Source organism: Stenella coeruleoalba, assembly GCF_951394435.1.
Source record: "Stenella coeruleoalba genome assembly, chromosome: 9".
Taxonomy (NCBI): domain Eukaryota; kingdom Metazoa; phylum Chordata; class Mammalia; order Artiodactyla; family Delphinidae; genus Stenella; species Stenella coeruleoalba.
This window is the reverse complement of record NC_137155.1, coordinates 53,523,848-53,543,099: the sequence shown is the minus strand read 5'-3', so window position 1 is coordinate 53,543,099 and position 19,252 is coordinate 53,523,848. Positions and strand designations below refer to the sequence as shown.

General features: G+C 40.1%; 1 protein-coding gene across 14 annotated transcripts in view; it reads left to right on the top strand.

Moving 5' to 3' along the window:
• Positions 1-19,252, top strand: part of ADAM22 (ADAM metallopeptidase domain 22) — a 242,542-nt gene that overhangs the window by 146,620 nt on the left and 76,670 nt on the right. For all 14 annotated transcript variants that reach the window (XR_013829883.1, XM_079932236.1, XM_079932235.1 and 11 more), the window contains exons 5-6: positions 12,756-12,838; positions 17,153-17,216. Coding sequence is in view for 13 of the 14 variants with exons in the window: in XM_079932236.1 (XP_079788362.1) it covers positions 12,756-12,838; positions 17,153-17,216 (147 nt within the window). In the remaining variant the exon portion in view is untranslated. The remainder of the gene's footprint in view (positions 1-12,755; positions 12,839-17,152; positions 17,217-19,252) is intronic.

The window sequence follows — 19,252 nt, the reverse complement described above, 5'->3', positions numbered from 1 at the left end:
GGAAGCACGTCAGGATCACCCACAGCACTTCTTCATGCTCTGCTTCACATGAAGACAATCTTCTATGCCCCTAGACTATGTATAGTAACTCCTATGAGAAGTTACTCCAAGAGTAGACTCCCAGGGGAACTTGTACTGAGTTCCTAGCTCTTAGCATAATATATGTACCTCGAAAACAATAATTCAACAATTTTTTTTGTTGAACAGAAAAATTAAGTGAGTGAATTAAGCTGCGTGTTAGGAAATTGGGTAGTTTCTTCTGTTCATCCAATGCTATGTGGGGAGAAGTCCAGTTTGGACAGGTCTGGGAGAGCAGATTATTCTCCCTGCTATGAAAAGATGCAGTGAATATAAACAGGAAAAATAAAAATGTTCCATCTGCTTACCTGATGCTAAGGTCATCCTGTGTACTGAGGCTCATATTCACGTGCTGTCTTTGGAAGGTATATTAGAGCCACTTCTAAATCAGTTTTAAATTTCAGGTCATGAAATACCAGCAATTGGCCTCTGATAAAAATTTCAGTAACTTTGAAATATTCCAAACATATTAAAAATTCTATAAAATGTTGTAAAAGATACATGTGTAGATACATGTTAGCATTTTATTAAATTTGCTTCAAGTCATTTTTGGCTTTTAAAGTCTGATAATTCTGTATCAGAGTATCTCCTGTTTCATTTCTATTATACTTTATTTGTGCCTTTACTTTTACTTGGTTAATCTTGTTTGAGTTTTTTAAGATATATTTTGTTCAAGGAACTAGCTCTACTTCTGTTATTAATGTCTACTTTCTTTTACTTAAAAAAATTCTCCTTTGTTCTTTTCATAACTCATTGAGTTAAAATTTAACTTATTCATTATCAATCTTTCTTTTCTATCAGCATCTAGGGATGAAGAATTTATTCTTAAGTACCATTTTAGCAGCATCCTAAAAGTTCTGATACATACATTTTTTCACTGCCCATAAATATGTATATTTTGTAATTTATACTATGATTCTTAAATGACTCATTAATTATTTGAAATTTTAGAAATAATTTTTAAACTGTTTAAAATTTTTGTATGTAATATTTAAAAATTTTCCAAACACATGAGTATCTTTTGTTGTTAGTTTAATTTTTTTAATGGTAAATGCAGTGTAAAAGATATTAATTCCTTGAAAGTTGGCCTGATTATTTAAAAGAAATAAAAAGTTGGTAATCTTTGAATTTTTAAAAATAGATTGCAAATCGTAGAACCAGAAAGAACTTGAGACCACAAAATTCAACTCCTCCTTCATTTTACAGGAAAATACCCCCAAAATGGCAAATGACAATCATGCGCTCATAGAAACATTGCTGAAAGGAAAGCACTTAATTTTTTCAGGTTTAGCATCACTTCTTGTCAGATACAACCCTTAAATACTACTTTGCCTCCCTGAAGGAATCGTTAGAGAAGTTCGTCCTTAGTAAGCCAACCCTTTGTTTGTACCTTTAAATTAATCCTGGGCTAATGCAGAATCATCCACTGAGGAATAAGAATGACCACTGGATGCTAGTGTTGAGTTCTTGAGCACAGTGTTTAAGGTTCAAGTAGAACAGGAGAAAGAGATGCTGCAATGCAGCCTTCTTTTGGCAGCTAGAAGTTTTCCCTGTTTATCCTTCCTTTTTCAAAAACAGAGTGGATGGGAGGATGATAGAATGGAAGTGAAATTAAAGGAGAATAAGTTCTTGGTGGTAGTGGGAAAAAATGTCTTTTTTTCTTTACCTCTAACCCTCATATAGTTACACCTTCTAAAACAAAAAAGGAAGAGAAGAAAACAACAAAAATATTTTTCGTTTCAGATGGAACAGAAATCTTTTCTTCCTTTATTTTAGGGATGCCAAATATGTTTTCGTTTTCTGTAACTGTCTTCTAGACAATTATATTTTTTCCTATTGATATTCAAACACCAACTACAGAAGAAGGTTTTAGGTAATACGCATGTCTTATGCTAAAGCATTCATATAGAGCAATACATTTAAGCGTCTATTATTTGCTAAAAAGATACAGTAATGTAGTAATTTCCTGGAAAGAGTTATAATTTCATGAGTTTATAATTATACAGTCACTGTATGGGGTCCTCATTGACTTTCCATTCTCTCAATTTAGAACTGCAACATAGAGAACCTGCTAAGTACCCTCTCTGCATTACAGTAATTCGTTGCTGAGGAGCATTCTGTGGGAACCTAAAATGTTTTCGTAGTCTGATCAGACATTGTTATATTAATAGGTCTGTAAATGGTTACCTGACAGCTGAAAAATAATTTTTCTTGCCTATTTTCTGGTTAAAAATAAGCAATTTTGGAAGCTCTGTTCGACTTAATAAAAGAACTGAAGATCAGGTTTACCGTATTATTTGTGTAAAATAATGATGAGTATTGTTAAATTAAGCTATGGGAAACTAGAATGTCTGGCTAGAGGTAATTAAGATACGGGTTAATCTTTTTAGATGAGGGCTGCTGTAGTAGACACCTGCAGTTTATTTCACTGAGCCAAGCTTCTTAGAAGCAAAATCTCTGGATTAGGAATATAAAAATTCAATTGGTCACATTGAAAGAGATGAGAAATTGTACTATGTTGAATAGTGTCCCCTCAAAAGTCATGTCCCCTGGTACCTGTGAACGTGACCTTTTTTGCAAACAGGGCCTTTTCAGGTGTGATCATGTTAAGAGGAGGGCCCTAATCCAATGACTGGTGTCCTTATAAGAGGGAAGTGTAGACACAGAGATGCAGAGACAGACGCAGAGGAAGAATGCCATGTGAAGAAGGTGGCAGAGATTGGAGGTTGCATCTCCAAAACAAGGAACACTTAGAATTGTTGGCAACCACTGGAAGTTAGGAAGAAGCAAGGAAGGATTCTTGTCTAGAGGGAGCATGGCTCTGCCAACACCTTGATTTCAGACTTCTCATCTGCAGTACTGTGAGAGAATAGATTTCTGTTGTTTTAAGCCTCCCAGGTTTTGGTAATCTGTTATGAGAGTCCTAGGAAATGAGTACAGAAGGCATTTTTATTATAACTGATGTAAAAACAATTAGAGCATGTGCTGGAGGTGCCTGAGCCTACATACAAGAGGAGAGGGAGTAAGTCTTTAACTTTTAAAAATGGATTGCATCTCAAAAAGACTTTAACAATTGTTCAGTTAGGATACTTGTGAGCTTTAACTCCTGGAAACCTATCATCATTTTTATGTTTTGTTTTCCACAGCTGACAATACCCAGGGGAAATCAGTATAAGGAAACACAACTGCACAACAATAAAAATAGATTTTAAGTTCACTGTGTCTCTAGTGGACTTTTTTTTTTTTTAAACTTGAGAGCTCATAAGACATTTATGGTTCCTATTTTCTGTGGTGTTCACCATTTTCCAATAAGTAACTTTTGCTTATCACTTTTATTTATATCCAATGGCTGGCTTTCTAGTTCTGTCTCTTTTCTCCTTTCTTGTAGAAACTTTCGCTACAATAATATTCAAGAATATTTGCTGCAATAATATTCTTATATCTTTCCTCTTCAACAGGAACCATGCATATTTTTAAATGAAATTATTTCCTTTTTTGTCAGCTAGATTTGTCTTCTTTTAGTTTTTAAAATGTTTTTCGGTTGATGACTATGCTGCAAGATCCTAGTGCTTATCGATGAGTATTAAAATAGTGGAGAGTTTTGTGGCCTCTCTCGTTGCGGAGCACAGGCTCCGGACGCGCAGGCTCAGCGGCCATGGCTCACGGGTCCAGTCGCTCCGCGGCATGTGGGATCCTCCTGGACCGGGGCGCAAACCCGTGTCCCCTGCATCGGCAGGCGGACTCTCAACCACTGCGCCACCAGGGAAGCCCTAGTGCTGAGATTTTGAAGGACCATTTAGCTTTCGATGTTGAAATGAGGTGATAATTTTGATACTGCTTGAACACTTGTATCCTGGAATGGGATGACGAACACAAATGTCCAAAGGTGTCAACTAGTGGTATAAATGAGAGACAGGCTAGCTGTAATAAGATGGACAATGTGTATCTTATTCTTATCTGCAGCTGATTTGTATCCTACAGCAAAATGCAAGTGTGGGAATGGAGGCTCACTGTTAACAAATCTCCTAATCTTCAGGGGAAAATGGAAATCCAAGTTTCAACAACTGTGAGGGTCTAAGATTTTATCCTGCTTGCAAGTTAACAAGTTAGCCTGTTGCAGTTTCATCTATGCTGGCGGAAGACAGGAGATCCTGGGTCAAAGAAGTAGCCAGAATATCTGCATTTTCATATGCTTGTATCGTGAGCCTCGATCCCCAGAGGGTGACAGAGGAAAGGGCCAGGTGACACCTGCACACACAGCATGTTGTGTTACTAGAGAAATTCTGAATTTAAAAAACTCGAATCTTTTATCATAGGAAGTAAACCTGCTTCTTTTTTGCTCTAGAGGGAGATAGCTCTATCTTCAAAGGCTTTTCACTCTGCAAACATCCTTGAAAGGACAGTCCAGAACAATTTCAGGAAGTGAGGAGTCCTAGATTATTGTTATAGAAAAGTGTTATTGAGTAACCTTTCAGAAATTATCTCTATGGGTTATATTAAAAATTACATTTTAATAAGTCGTTTACATTAAGCTTGTTTACATAAGGGTAGTTTTTTAAAAAAACTTATTTTGAAAGCTATAGGGCTAAGTTAGAGTCTAGGAAATATTCATTCATACTCTTGATCCTGGACTTGCATTTCATAGCCCAGTATACCAACAAAACAAATTTTAGATCAATATAGGGTTGCCAGTCTTTTTATTTTACTGTATATGGAAACAGCCCCTTCAAAATACCTAAATTCTATTTACTACTGCTCCCAGTGCAAAAAGAATGACTGTGACAACTAATGCAATATGGTAACCTGGACTGGATCCTGGAACAGAAAGAGGAAGTTAATGGCAACACTAGTGAAATCTAAATGTTCAGAGCCTAGTAATCGGTAACATTCTGATATCAGTCTTTTAGTTTTGACCAATGTACTCAGGTGACGTAAGATGGTAACAATGGGAGAAACTGAGTGGTAGATATACTAGAACTCTCCGTACCATCTTTGCAACTTTTCTGTGAATCAAAATAAAAAAGCCTATTAAAAATTAAAAATGGATAATTTTAATAAAAAGAAGGCAAGAATAAATCTCAAAACAAAGGACAGTTATATGAAAATTAGATGCATTTAGCTTCATGAAAAACTGACTGAATTGCCTTATTTTTCTTATTTTGGCATGAACTGGTAAAGATTTTGACATGCATAGTGTAGATCCATGGATCATCGACCATGTGATAGCTTTATTTAATTCAATTTACTGTAAAGTAAGATGAGATTGCTTTTCTGTCTGTTTTCCTTGGAGAGCCTGTAGAATCAGATAAGCTTACATTCTGTAACTGAACAAATGTTTAAAATATGTCCCTTTTATGAATCCCATCTGATTCTATATAATTCCAGGTTATACGTTTTAATCAGGGTAGGTTGCTGGATCCTCTCCAAAATAAGATTTAGCTTTTCTAGGAATTTCCTTGATGCAGATGACCCTAGGAAGACTCGGAATATTCTTGACTTTAAAATGTCATTTCTCACTATTGGGAGGGAGAGGCACGTCATATCAATGCCAATCAGGAGGAAATTGGCAAGAGGCTATTGTAGACAAATGCCCGGCAGAACAGATTCCAGCCATGCAGCCACAAACAGAAGTCTGGCCAGTGCACGTGCCTGGGTGCAGAAGAATTCAGGGACAGGTCTTCAGTTCCTGCAAAGGGGAAATTGCCTAGAGCATAGCTTCTCAACCTAAGGCAGCATGTTGGAATCATCTGGGCAGTTTAAAATAATGTTCAGCTTCCATCCCTAGAGGTCCTGATATAAATGGCACGGAATAAGCCTTGATCTTTTTAAAAAAAAACTTCCCTCGTGGCAGTAACATGACACTAATGTGCACCCAGGGTGGCGAACTTCTAGAGTGAGCAAGGGTCTCACTTATGGAAGAGGATGACTGGCATGAACCCCAATCTGCAGGGCAGAAGCCAGTCCTGGGACTTGGTGCCCACAGAGGGGTAGAGAGCTATGACTCAGGGAGCAGAGCAGGAACACAAGGGTTACAGGCTGGTGTTTGGGTCTGGAAGTGTCTGCAGTAACCCTGTCCCTTTTGGGGTGACCAAACTTACGCTGATTTGCCTGTGACTTTCATGGATGGAGCACTGAATGACCTGCATCCTGGGAGACCCCTTAGTTCCAGGCTAATGGGATGTTGACTGCTCTAGTCCCTTGAGTCCTGGCAAAGCATCCTGTATGGTACCCTCTTACCAGCACCTACAAAGAATAGCTCTGCTCTTCCTGGCTCTGTACATGGTAAAATTCTCACATAATCTTTTTTTATTATTTTTATTTATTTATTTGGTTGCACCAGGTCTTAGTTGCAGCAGGTGGGCTTCTTAGATGTGGCATGCATATGAGATCTAGTTCCCTGACCAGGGATCGAACCTGGGCCCCCTGCATTGGGAGTGCAGAGTCTTATCCACTGCGCCACCAGGAAAGTCCCTCACGTATTCTTATTTCACCTTTTGCCCTCAATTCTGTTTCTGATAAAACCAGCTGGCTTTGGGAGAAAAAGAGAAGTGGAGAAGAGCTATGGCTGTTTATATCTTTTATGCTTCAGTTAGACTTTGCTCAGGAACTGGTGTAGGATTTCAGGGAGCTCAGCAAATGAGGAGCTTTAAAATGCAGAGGCAGATGTAGCGAAAAGCAGTTGTTCTTAAATTTTGAGTGCCTGGAAGTCACTGGAGAGCTTCCAGAGCCTCTGATGGAGTATGTCTGGGGAGAGGCTTAAGAATTTACATTTCTAATAAGCTGATGCTTTGGGGCCGGACACCACTCTTTGAGAACCACCAACGTAAAGAGACTTGACTCTGCATCAGGCATACCTGGGTGTGAAGGCTCACTTTAAATCTACATTTTCTCACTTGTGAAATGGAAAAATTACTATTCACTTCATCAGTCATCATGAAATAGTACATTCATCACCAAGCAGAATGCCCAGGATGTGGCAGACACTTTCATTCTCTGAAAGATCTCAGTCTTTCTGGGATCCTCTACCTGGGGATGGTTTGGTATTGGGTTGCATATTTTTAGGTTAATAATTCCAAATATGATCATCAAAATCAGCTGGGGAACTTTCTGCAACCCTCAAAAGCCTAGAGCCCTCTCTCCTTGGAGATTTGGATCCAGTAGGTCCGAGGGAATGCCTGGGAACCAGTGGGTGATTCTGGGAGTCACGGTGATTCTGATAGTCAGTTTTGAGAACCCCTGCTGTTGAGCAGTATTTCTTTAGGGCAGGGACTCTCAGACACTGTAGCTTCATTGAATCATCTGGAGCACTTACAAAGATGCTGAGGCCTGCGTCCTGTCTCCAGAGAGTATGATTTAATTGGGTTGGAGTACAGCCTGAGCATTGGGATTTTGAAAGCTCCCCAAGGTGTTTCTGATATGCAGCCAAGGTTGAGGACCACTGCTCTAGTGTGTTCTTAGAGTAAGAAAACCATGGGATATTTGTTAAAATGCAGATTCTTGGGTCTAACCTCAGAGCTGCCTAAACAGACTCTCTGGGCGAGAGACACAGTAAGCTGCATTATTAATTAGCTAATGCCCTGAATTTAACAGTTTGTTAGTCTTAACAAATAAAGTATGAGAATCATAGCTAGAGGCACATATAGAATCCCTCACTGAGTAAATATTGCCTGGCTGCACCTAATTATATAGCAGTTTACAGTGGACTTGACTTTGTATCTCATGGATTCCACTGCATCCTTTTGTGAGGCAGTGTGGGTTGTTATTTTCCCCATTTGATTGATGAGGAAGCTGAGATTCTGGGAGGCTCTCCCCCTAACAGCACACTTGGGGATGTAAATCAGGCACCTGTGCTTCCCTGAAAGGAGACCATAGTTTAGTGGGGGCATGGGACGGAAACAAGAATGCAGGTAGAAGGAGATAAAATATGAAAATTCAGAGAAAGAATGGTTAGCAAGGTTAATTTTATGAGGAGGAGGGAATCTGAGAAGGCTTTTTGGAAGAGGTGGCCCTGGTCCATCTTGGAGCTGATAAAGTTGTAGTTTCCTTTGAGGATCTGGATGGAGAGCAAATGACCATGGCCTTGCAGCTGTGCTCTAATTAGTTTCTTTTATTGGGTTTCTTAGTTTTATAACCCAGGCTGTGTAACTTCCTTTGCATTATCATCTCAGCATATTTGTCATAAATTCTGCTTTTCTTTTGAATGCTTAATAAAAATGTGGTTTGTGTTTGAATTTTTCAAATAAATGATTATTTCGACTCCCCTAGAATTAAATTTCAGTAAGCTTTTTTTCCACAGGGAAGATAAACCAATATGACATGTGAATTATCATATAGTTCATTTTTATAGAGGTGGGTAGTTTTTTTAGCTACAACTATCTAATTAGCTAAAAATAAACATCTGTACTGTTACGACTGTGTTATTAAATCAAGGAGTATGAAGAAAGCTTTAAGGACAATGGATTTATTTCTGGAACAAGAGACAGTAAGGAATAAAGCCAAGACTGGCAGTTGGATAAAGAGCTAAACTCTGTTGGGATGTGCTGGCTTTTTTCTTTTCCTACAGCATCTGTCTTAGGTTATTTTTTATAATACCTACTTCCATAAAGCATCTCGTTCCTTAAGAAAGTCATGTGAAGATATGGAGAATCTTTATTATTGATAAGATTTGAGAAAGTTGGTTTAAATGGTAGTCTTTATTAAAATATGTAATTTTTAATGAAATGCATTTTAGGGCTTCCCTGGTGGCGCAGTGGTTGAGAGTGCGCCTGCTGATGTAGGGGACGCGGGTTCGTGCCCCGGTCCGGGAAGATCCCACATGCCGCAGAGGGGCTGGGCCCGTGAGCCTTGGCCGCTGAGCCTGCGCATCCGGAGCCTGTGCTCTGCAACGGGAGAGGCCACAACAGTGAGAGGCCTGCGTACCGCAAAAAAAATAAAATGCATTTTATTATTTTAAAATGCCATGCATCTTTTAAAACAGATATGTGTAAAGAAATACAATTATATTTGTCTTCTAAACTATCCACTAAAATTTTAAATGCACATATTCTTTGACCTACACATCTGGTAATCTATCCTACATATATACTGACAGAAGTGCACAGAAATATATGAAAGAATGTTTGTTGCAATAACCTAAATGTCCATTTGTACAGGATTGTTTAAATGAATTGTGGTTCACCCCTGTGGTAGAATATTCTGCCACAATTGAAACAATGAGGTTGATGTTAAGGTTACCTTAAGGAAAAAACTCAAGTGGCAGAACAGTATGGGTAGTGTAAACTCATTTATGCACTGAAAAGGATGTATGTATATTTATGTATATACACATTTCCTTAAATATGCATAGACAACTCCTGATGTGGTACACAAAATCTGTCAAAAATGCTTACCTTTTAGGAAGCAACTGCAACCTGGACAATGTGTAGGAAGGGGATATTTTCACTCTTTACCATGTACCACCTGAATTCTTAGGATTTTTGCCATAAGCATTTATTATTTTAAAAATAATGTGTGAAAATACTTATTTAAAAGCAAAAATCTATTAAATTTATTTTGTCTATTTATTTAAATAATTTAACTATAGATTTATATAAATTAAAGAAGCCCTTTAACATTAAGGCCTCTATTCTGGACTAAGAAATATTTCCAGGCATGTCAAAGGAAAAAAACAATCTACTTTAGCTCTAACTTGAAATAATTGTTGATTTATGGCGAATAATTCCTGAAAAAAAACTTAAAACACAAAAATTAATTTCCACCATTATTTAGAAGAATTACATATAATGCCAGTTGAGACCCTCAAGATTTGAATTACAATAGTCTAAATTGAGGAGATGTTCCCCCATTTGATAATGATTCAGCCATATTGAGCTCTTCACTTCATTTGCAGCGTTAGGCTTTTGTGCAGATGGATCATGATCATATGCTGTTTTTGGATTGACTCCTATTTATCAGAATCAGAAATTAGTGAAAGATTGTTTTCTATTATCTAATCATCTATTTAGCCCCTATATAATGGATTGTTTCAAAACATGAATTCTTTGTCCTTTTTTATGATTTAAGATAACATGTTTCCAAAGTTGGTTTTTTTTTTTTTTTTTTTTTTTGCGGTACGCGGGCCTCTCACTGTTGTGGCCTCTCCTGTTGCGGAGCACAGGCTCCGGACGCGCAGGCTCAGCGGCCATGGCTCACGGGCCCAGCTGCTCCGCGGCATGTGGAATCTTACCGGACCGGGTCACGAACCCGTGTCCCCTGCATCGGCAGGCGGACTCTCAACCACTGCGCCACCAGGGAAGCCCCCAAAGTTGGTATTTTAAAGAAAACTTTAGTAATTTATAAAACATGTCTTGTATGCCTTTACCTCTGATGTATTTTCCCCACATACAATGACTTGTCAGCTTCCATTGTTCCCTAACCTGATACCGTAATTCTTGTGATTATCTTCCTGGTTTCTGCTTCTCTTTGTTTCTACTATCTTTCTACCTACTCTTCACTGTGAGTTTTAGACCTCTGAGAGAGATCTGATTGGGTCTGTGTCCAATTAGTCTGTGTCCAATTTAAAGAAATGCTGCTCTGTCTTTCCAGGTCACCCCATTGACTGTTGGCTTTTTGTGTCTGGCCAATCAAATGCTAGAGTTTTGATTGGTCCAATCAAATGTGTCCAGGAAATCAAGGTCATTTGAAACATAGTAACCTGTCCTCCACTAATCTTTTGGATAGTTCACCAATCCAACAGAGGGAATTTTAAGTCCTGTTAAATATACCCCCCAGCTTTACTCCAAAAATTAAAAACAAACAAACAAAAACAGCCTAGGGGAAGCTTGCATTGCATAACTCACAGGTTCTAGGTCCAACTCATAAGTAATGTAGGGGGAAGGACACAGGCCTCGCATTCACACATTCACACAAAGTCTGCACCCCTACTTGGCAACTTCCCAGGTGGACAGCCTTGACTCTCAGAGATTGTGACCTCCTATGTGAAATAGAGACGACAATATTTCTTTGTAGAAGCGATGTGAGGATTTAAGGAGATTGTGTGTGTAAACTGAGTAGGGCAATAAGAGACACACAGTAATCATAATGGTAGCAAACATTTACTGAGTGTGTACCAAGTGCCATGCATTATTCTAATCCCTTTATGCATGTTAGCTCTTTAATCCTCTGAACAACCCTATGAGATTATTACACAGGAAGGCTCTGTGATTTGCTTGAGATTACACGGCTAGTAAGTGAAAGAGCTAATAGCTCACACTGTTAAATCCAAACCAACGCTACCCCGGAAGTCAGGAACTGGCTTTGTTTCTCCCCTTAAGTCTATGGCCTTCTGGGTTCCATTGCCTGTCAGAATTACACGTGAAGTACCTCCCTATCTTATCCTCCATCCGATCCAACCCCAGTCCTCAGTTCATGATTCTCAGTGACTCCCTTGGGAATTTGGAGGTGTCAGAGCGTCAGGGCTTGTGCTGCGAGCCATTTTGCCTGCTCTCTGCTCCCTCAGCAAAGCTGAGCTTCACCCTGTCCTGTGGGATTATCTCATGAGGAGCAGCAGGCTCAGGCCAGGCTGCCTTCCTTGGAATCCCAGTGAAGAAAATGTCTTCAACCTTGTTCCATCATTATGTCTTCCTGTTCTCTCCCCTGCCCTTGTCAAGCACTGAGTATTTTAAGTGGGGTTAGTCCTTAAGCCAGACTGTGAAGTAGGTAACATTTGCCCCTTTAAACCACCCATTCCTTCAGTCCTTCCTACATTGCTCTTTCACATATCAGTGACTCAGTTGAATTAAAAACTTTCAGCTTCTGAGGAATTGGGAGATTAGTGGGGGAATGGGAAAGGTCATTTAGACCAGTGCTTCTTAAACTTAAATGTGCGCTATGAGTCACCTAGGTACCTTGTTAAAATGCTGATTCTGATCCAGTAGGTCGGGGGTGGGCCCTGGGATTCTGCATTTCTGACGTGCTTCTGGTGATGCCAGCGCTGCTGTTTTCTAGACCACAGTCTGAGTAGCAAGCATCTAAAGACTGGGGTACCACCTTGAGATGCCAGAGGCTCTACCCTGTTACCTTTTCCAGGAACATTTAATCCAAACAAGTGAGTCTCTTAGTGGAATTTCATTAATGTGGCTCACTTCTAGAAGAAAATTCTCAATTTCAAACCCTACCCTAGACTGCTTACCAGTAAAGCCATTCCTGGTTGGAGAAAAGACTAGTGTAAATTTGTCAAGTTTTGATAACTGTAAAAATAGGCATTTTTCTCCATCAACTTAGTTTAGTGACTCTCAGATGATTTATATTCATCTTACTTCACTTTATGGGAAAGCACACCATTTTGCTGCTACTCAAGGTTGAGTTTCTCAGGACTGGGGAAATCGCCGATTGAACTTTTCCTGGTGCTGGGGGCCACATATGTATTTCAGAGTCTGTTTCTTTGTTCCGTCTATCATCATCTACATAAAAGGAAAGTTAAGTCAACTTTTATTTCCCCGTCTGTTGATTTGCAGTCAGCTCGCTGGGAGTGTTTATGAATAATTCTGTTAGAAATGGTTTGATAGTACTAGCCTGGATAGTGAAACATTGTACAGAGCTTTGCACATGGAGGTGCAGTGTGGGCAGAAACCTGTGAAACGCTGTGGCAGATTCTCTTTGTGATGGCAAAGGCTTATGTTCTCTATTTCTGCTTTCAGGGAGGAGAACACTGTTACTACCAGGGCCACATCCGAGGAAACCCTGCCTCATTTGTGGCATTGTCAACCTGCCATGGACTTCAGTAAGTGTCCCCAAATTTTTTGTATCATCCATTTTGTTTCCAATCACTTATTTTCTTTATTTGTAATGCACCGTGGTCAAAATCTCTATTTTATATCAAGAACTAATTTTAAATCAGTGGTGGATCAAATCTTTTTGTCCTTTGTGGTTTATAAACCAAGCAGATTGTTAAATTAGAGATGCAGAAACCAGGGGCTCTATGATTGTAATATGCATCCTTAGTGATATTTGAAACATTTTTCTAGTTTCATCCAGATGGAGACAGGAGTGGTTTGGGTAACTTTGTTCTCTGTTTCCATGGGTGTTTAGCCCGTTGGTACCCGTTCTACCCCTCATACTCCTTGATGTTCATTTTTACATTTGTATGGAATAATAGAGATTTCAGGAGGTAGAAACTCCTGACTCCTTGCACAAAGACAAGGGCTGCAGGTGACCTCAAGAGCTCATGTGTTTTAGCCCTTTATTCAGCCAGAATCCCATCTAACTCACAGCAAACTCGTGGGAAGGTTCATTTGTTCTCAGAAATCTCTATGGAACGAAGTTCATCCTTCCTCAGGGCCTTGCTTCCTTTTACGTAACCTTCACTATCAAAGTAGGTTTGCTGATGTTTACTGTGGAAATAGATCAGCTTCCTCCATCCTGTCTATGATGGTGATACCCAGGTGGCTGTCTGTCTCTTACTTGTCTTGTGACCCCTTATAAAGATACTGTGTCAGCCCTCAGCATTCTACTTAGACTAAATCATCCAACCTCCTTGTTTACTTTTTGGGGCCCAGAACCAGCTAGCACTTTAGTTTTGTGAAAGTTTTGTTTGGAAGCTTTAAAATACTTCCTGTCTGTTACCAAGTTAGAGACGTGGATTTTTCATCTAACAAACAGTTATTGAGCATCTGGTGTGTGCGAGCCACTTGGAATATTAAGGGGATTAGAACGTGAGCCCTGCCCGCAAGAGCTCCCAGTCTAGTGGGGAAGCTAAATCTAGCCCAGCTTCGTGCTATGGAATGTGGTAGGTACATTTGTTTTCTTTGAGAGAGAAAAAAACCTGAGAAAAACGCAAGCTGAGAGTGGGCACTGAATGAGGTCATCCCTGAGGGCTCCAGAGAGATGTCACCTGAAGAAGGTGGAGTGGGCCCTGGAACAGGCTTTGATAGAATCTTCCAGGAGGAGGGGTTCGACTGACAGGTCCAAAGAAAGTGAGGAAAGAGACCTAATGGGAAAGGCTGGGAAATCTAGCCAGTCTGCCTAAGTGGTGCCTCTGGTCAGGTTCTGGCAGTCGGTACGTGAGAGGCAGGAAGGAGAGAGCACAGGGATCAGATAAATAGCCAGAGAAAGGAGGTCACATGCCTGAGAGCAGGATAGACCTCCATTTGCTTATTGTTTTCTAAAGGACCATTTTACTAATTTTAAATAAATTCTTTGAATAAGGAGACATTTTTACAAACATGGAATCCGTTCCTAATATCTGAGAGCCTCAGCATTCTTAATCTGGAAAAAGAAATGTCGATATCCCCTTCAGCAGTAAAATTTTCATCTCTGATCTCAAGATGAGCACAGCTGTCAGCCAGGAATAGTACACTGGGCTTGCCGACTTTGTGACAACAAATGTCTGTTCTAGGCTTTTTCCTTCCTCTCTCTTCCTCTTAAAATCTCAGTCCAAAGTCACAGTGTAAGTGTCCTGCCCAGTACATGTTCCAATTCCTCCCTGCCCCTCCCCTCCCCCACCCCCCAGTTTTCCAAATGGACACAATATTGTGAAAATAAGAGAGAAGGTATTACTGCCTTCTAAGGACCCTAACAGACCTGAGACCCTCAGACCAACAGCTACTAATCCTACACAGTTCTAAGGATGGAAAGGGAACTTTAAGGATGTTAGTGACTAGTTGAGGAGTTGAACTCAGAGCCTGCTTCTGTTGTTTTAACTAAGTAAAATTTATTTCTCCCTTTAGAAACTTTTTCATTTAAGACTAAACAAGAAGAAACAAACAGAAAACCCACCACGTGTAGGGACACTGTCAGGACTGTGTACAAGTGTATTTTGGTGTTCTTAGACTTTTATGAGCATGTTGAATAATTCACTCTTGTTCCTTTTTGTTATTTATTATTACTTTTCATCTTGATTTTACCTTCTGAACAAACATTGCTGACAGAAATATTTGGGGGAGCTACTTCTAAATATTAAATAATTTATGTTGTCTCAATTGCAGTGACTTAGATATGAGATATATTATTTCATCCATGACTCATCTTCTATAAATGACCAAGTACATGTTGAGATTTTTCATTTTTCTTGATTTACTGAATTCCATTCAAGAACATAAAGGGTAAAATAATCAAACTCATATCTTTTCCATAAAGAACCTGCAGGAGCACTTTTTTTTTTTCAAATTCAAAGGACTGATGGGCAATATTTTGGTCCTGGTATGTCTGATGTTTTGACAAAATCCTCTAACTATGGGAACATTAAAGAATGGAATCAAATGTAAGTTTATTGCCCTCTTGTGGCAATTTGTATGAATGACATTTCCTTTCAAAATCTTGTTTTGATGCAGCCTTTTAAAATTTTAGCTCAATCAATTGGCCGGTAATGACTTGGTCCTAGCTATAGGATTTTATCAATTATAAACTCTGTGATGGACTCAGTATACTATTTGGAATTTATATAAATGTAACAGAAAGCTTTCAATCCTCAAACAAAGTAAATGAAACACACATGCTTTTTAATTGTTAAAGAATCAAAAATGGCATATTTTCGTTTAGGGAACCAGGACTTCCCCGGTGGTCCAGTGGTTAAGACTCCACACTTCCAGTGCAGGGGGCATGGGTTCGATCCCTAGTCTGGGAAGTTCCACATGCCCTGGGGACAAAAAAATAATAATAATTCATTTAGGGAACCAGAATCTTCATGGATGGTGTCAGAATCTGCTTTGTTTATACGATGTATCATGATGTTTAAATCCAATAAAAAATAACTGATTTTTGCATTGGATACTAACCTAATTCAAGAGGAAATAGTACCCAATACTATTTAAACAAAACAATCTGCTTGCTACTTAATCAGTGTATCCATGTGAACTTTGGCAAAGGGTGATGGTTTCATACAGCTTTCTGGTTGGGTCTGGCCTGTTATCAGCAGAATGTTCACTGCCATATTTGGTGTCTACTGTTCTGAAAATGCTCCCCTCACTGATTCCTTAGGGATATATTGTCAGTAATATCTTACAAACTGCATCTGTTTATCTTTAAATTCCAAATGCAGTGTCATCCGAATTCAGAAAGTACACTTTGGGTTGAAAACATTACAGATGTGAAAAGGGCATTTCTAATGGTATATGAAAGTAGAGGACATGTGGAAGATGTTACTGCAGGAGTGAATAAATTTGGATAGACACGGAGCTGGAGGCCATTATAATTATAGCTCAGGAAACCAGCCGATTTCGCTAAGCGATCAATGAAAGACACATACTATTCTATGGTTAGCAACTTGGGTATAATGCAGTCATTTCCACCTAACGCTGGAACGTGACTGCAGAAGATCACAGCTTCACCCCCCTCAGACACCTGAGTGGTAACACAAGTTCCTTCAGTATCCGACGGGACCTGATCTTAGTAGAAAAACCACATTACTCTAAAAGGGACGGCTATCGGATCTCTCCGAGTGGGAGCTGAGGCCATATGTAGCTTTAGATGCCCTCCAGAGGATTTCTCAATTGGCTGACAATCACCTCTAGCCAGTGAGGTCCAGAATTGAACTTCAGATTTGCGCCCTGTTCCCTGCATCCTGCTGCCTTGTGCCCGCCCTGTTCTGCTCTTCCTGCAGCTTTTGTCATATTATTAAATGTATATGATGTGTGTGTATGTATGTGTGTGTGTGAGATACGTGGAGTGAGGTGTGTGTCTTGTGTGGTGTGTGTGTGAGTGTCTGTGGTATGTGGTGTGTATATGTATGGGGCTGTGGGGTGTAATGTACGGTATAATGGTGTGTGTGTGTGGTATGGTATGTGGGTGGTGTGTGTGTGTGTATGATGTGTGGTGTGTGGTGTGTGTGTGTGTGTGTGTGTGTGTGTGTGTGGTATGGGTAGTGTGTGTGAGTATGATCTGCGGTGTGTGTGGTGTGTGTGAGTGTGTATGATGTGTGCTGTGGGTGGTATGTGTGTGTGTGGGGTGTGCTATGTGGTGTGTACCCCGTGTGATGGGTGGCACTGGGAAGTGGGCATTGAGAAGTAAACTGGTCCTCCGGCTGCTGCTGACTTTAAAATGATCTTGTTCTGAGGCAAGAGTCAATTGCCAGGCCTAAGTATTTTCTTGTCCTTGGCAGTGGGATGTTCTATGATGGGAACCACACCTATCTCATCGAGCCGGAAGGAAATGACACCTCCCAAGTAAGTGCTCCTTCTGTTTGCTGTGGCAAATGTAAATGTTGATGCTGGGAGCTTTTTTTCCCTCTTTTTTCTCTCTATTTTGCTTTATTTTCATATTTTAGGGTCAGGAATATATGTATACATATATACGTGTAATATGTACACATATACATTTAAATTAAATAGTGAATAAGGCAAAATCACAGTGATCTTTTTTAAAAAAATCTGCCTGTTACTCTTCCATTCAGTCGGAAATACTTTCCTTCTGAGGTGTTCTGAAGCCTTCATTTCTATCTCCACCATAATGTGCTGTGGTCTGTCTTAGTCTGCTCAGGCTATCATTATAAAATACTGGGTGGCTTAAACAACAGAAATTTATTTTCGCACAGTTCTGGGGACTGGAAGTCCAAGATCAAGGTGCCAGCAGGGTCAGTGTCCATTGAGGGCTCTCTCCCTGGGGTGCAGACAGCCACCTTCTCACTGTGTCCTCACATGACAGAGAGACAGTGTGAGGTCTGGTGTCTTTTCCTCTTCTTATAAGGGCACAAGCCTTATCAGATTAGGACCTCACTCTTGTGACCTCTGTTAACCTTTATCACATCCTCAACAGGGCCTGTCTCCCAATATAATCACATTAGGAGTATAGGGCTTAAACATGAATTTTGGGAGACACATAGTCAGTTCGTAACAGATCGAATCCATAGATAATGTGATTTTCCAACCTTTTTCTTTTCTAGATTCCAGATTTTTCTCTATTGCCCATTTTCTTTAAGGCCCCGTGGTGATGAAGTTTAGAGAAATCTGGGTTTTCTCAATTCTCTCTCGCACTTTAGTTGAAACATTCATTTTTCACAAATTAGAAAAGGGTTACTATTACTGACTATAGAGAAACATAATGCACTTCCATCCTAGCTCTGTACACACAGATATTCTTCCATGTATCATGGAACACTGATCAAACACTTAGAGAGGCAAATAATTTCAAGAAACACACATTGTTTTGCCACTCATAAACAGTCTTGTGTGGGAAACTATCTGTTTTGTGTGTTATTTTCTGGGTACCCACTGAGAGTTGTCCTGTCACTTTGCTTGACAGTGTGATTTTTTTTTTTTAAATACATTTAGTTATTTATTTTTGGCTGTGTTGGGTCTTTGTTGCTGTGTGTGGGCTTTCTCTAGTTGCAGTGAGCAGGGGCTACTCTTCATTGTGGTGCGCGGGCTTCTCATTGTGGTGGCTTCTCTTGTTGCAGAGCACAGGCTCTAGGCGCACGGGCTCAGTAGTTGTGGCTTGCGGGCTCTAGAGTGCAGGCTCAATAGTTGTGGCGCACGGGCTTAGTTGCTCCGCGGCATGTGGGATCTTCCTGGACCAGGGCTCGAACCTGCGTCCCCTGCATTGGCAGGCGGATTCCTAACCACTGCGCCACCAGGGAAGCCCGACAGCGTGATTTTTTTAAAAAGTAATATGAAACTTGACTCTTCATGACATTCTTTCTTTGGTAATTGAAGAAGCCAGATGAAGTTATTTGAATGTTCATTAAGTTTTCTTAGATGAAACATGGCTTTTTATCTGTTGGTTTTTCGCAGAAGTTTATGTGACACTTGAATGTTGAGGCAGGGTCTGCTTTGGGCGTTCTGCTTGTTCCAGTCATCCGGCTCCCCAGTACAGGGAGACTGTGAGCTCTGCAGTGTGCCTAACAAAGCTATCAGGCTCTAAAAGGGGGCAGGGCTCCGTGGAAAGGAACCAGTTGTAAAAAACATTCACCCATTTCCCCAGGCGTCTTGCTTCTCCTTGGGGGAATAGGTCCATTCATTTCTTTTTGATTACTGCAGGCTTTGGCTTCTCTGTCTGTGAAGGTGTTTTGCTTTTAATGGGCTGCCACTCTGATGCTGGGAGAATACAGGAGTGAGCTGGAGGGGTTGTGCAATGGCTCTTCGCCTTTCCAAACCCAAGAGAATGCGTAGTCAAGCGACGGTTCTTTTAAGGTCTAAGCTCCTCCAGCTATGATTGCCTGAGCCTGGAGATATCTGGTTGTCCCTGCCTCATCTCTCTTGTTTGT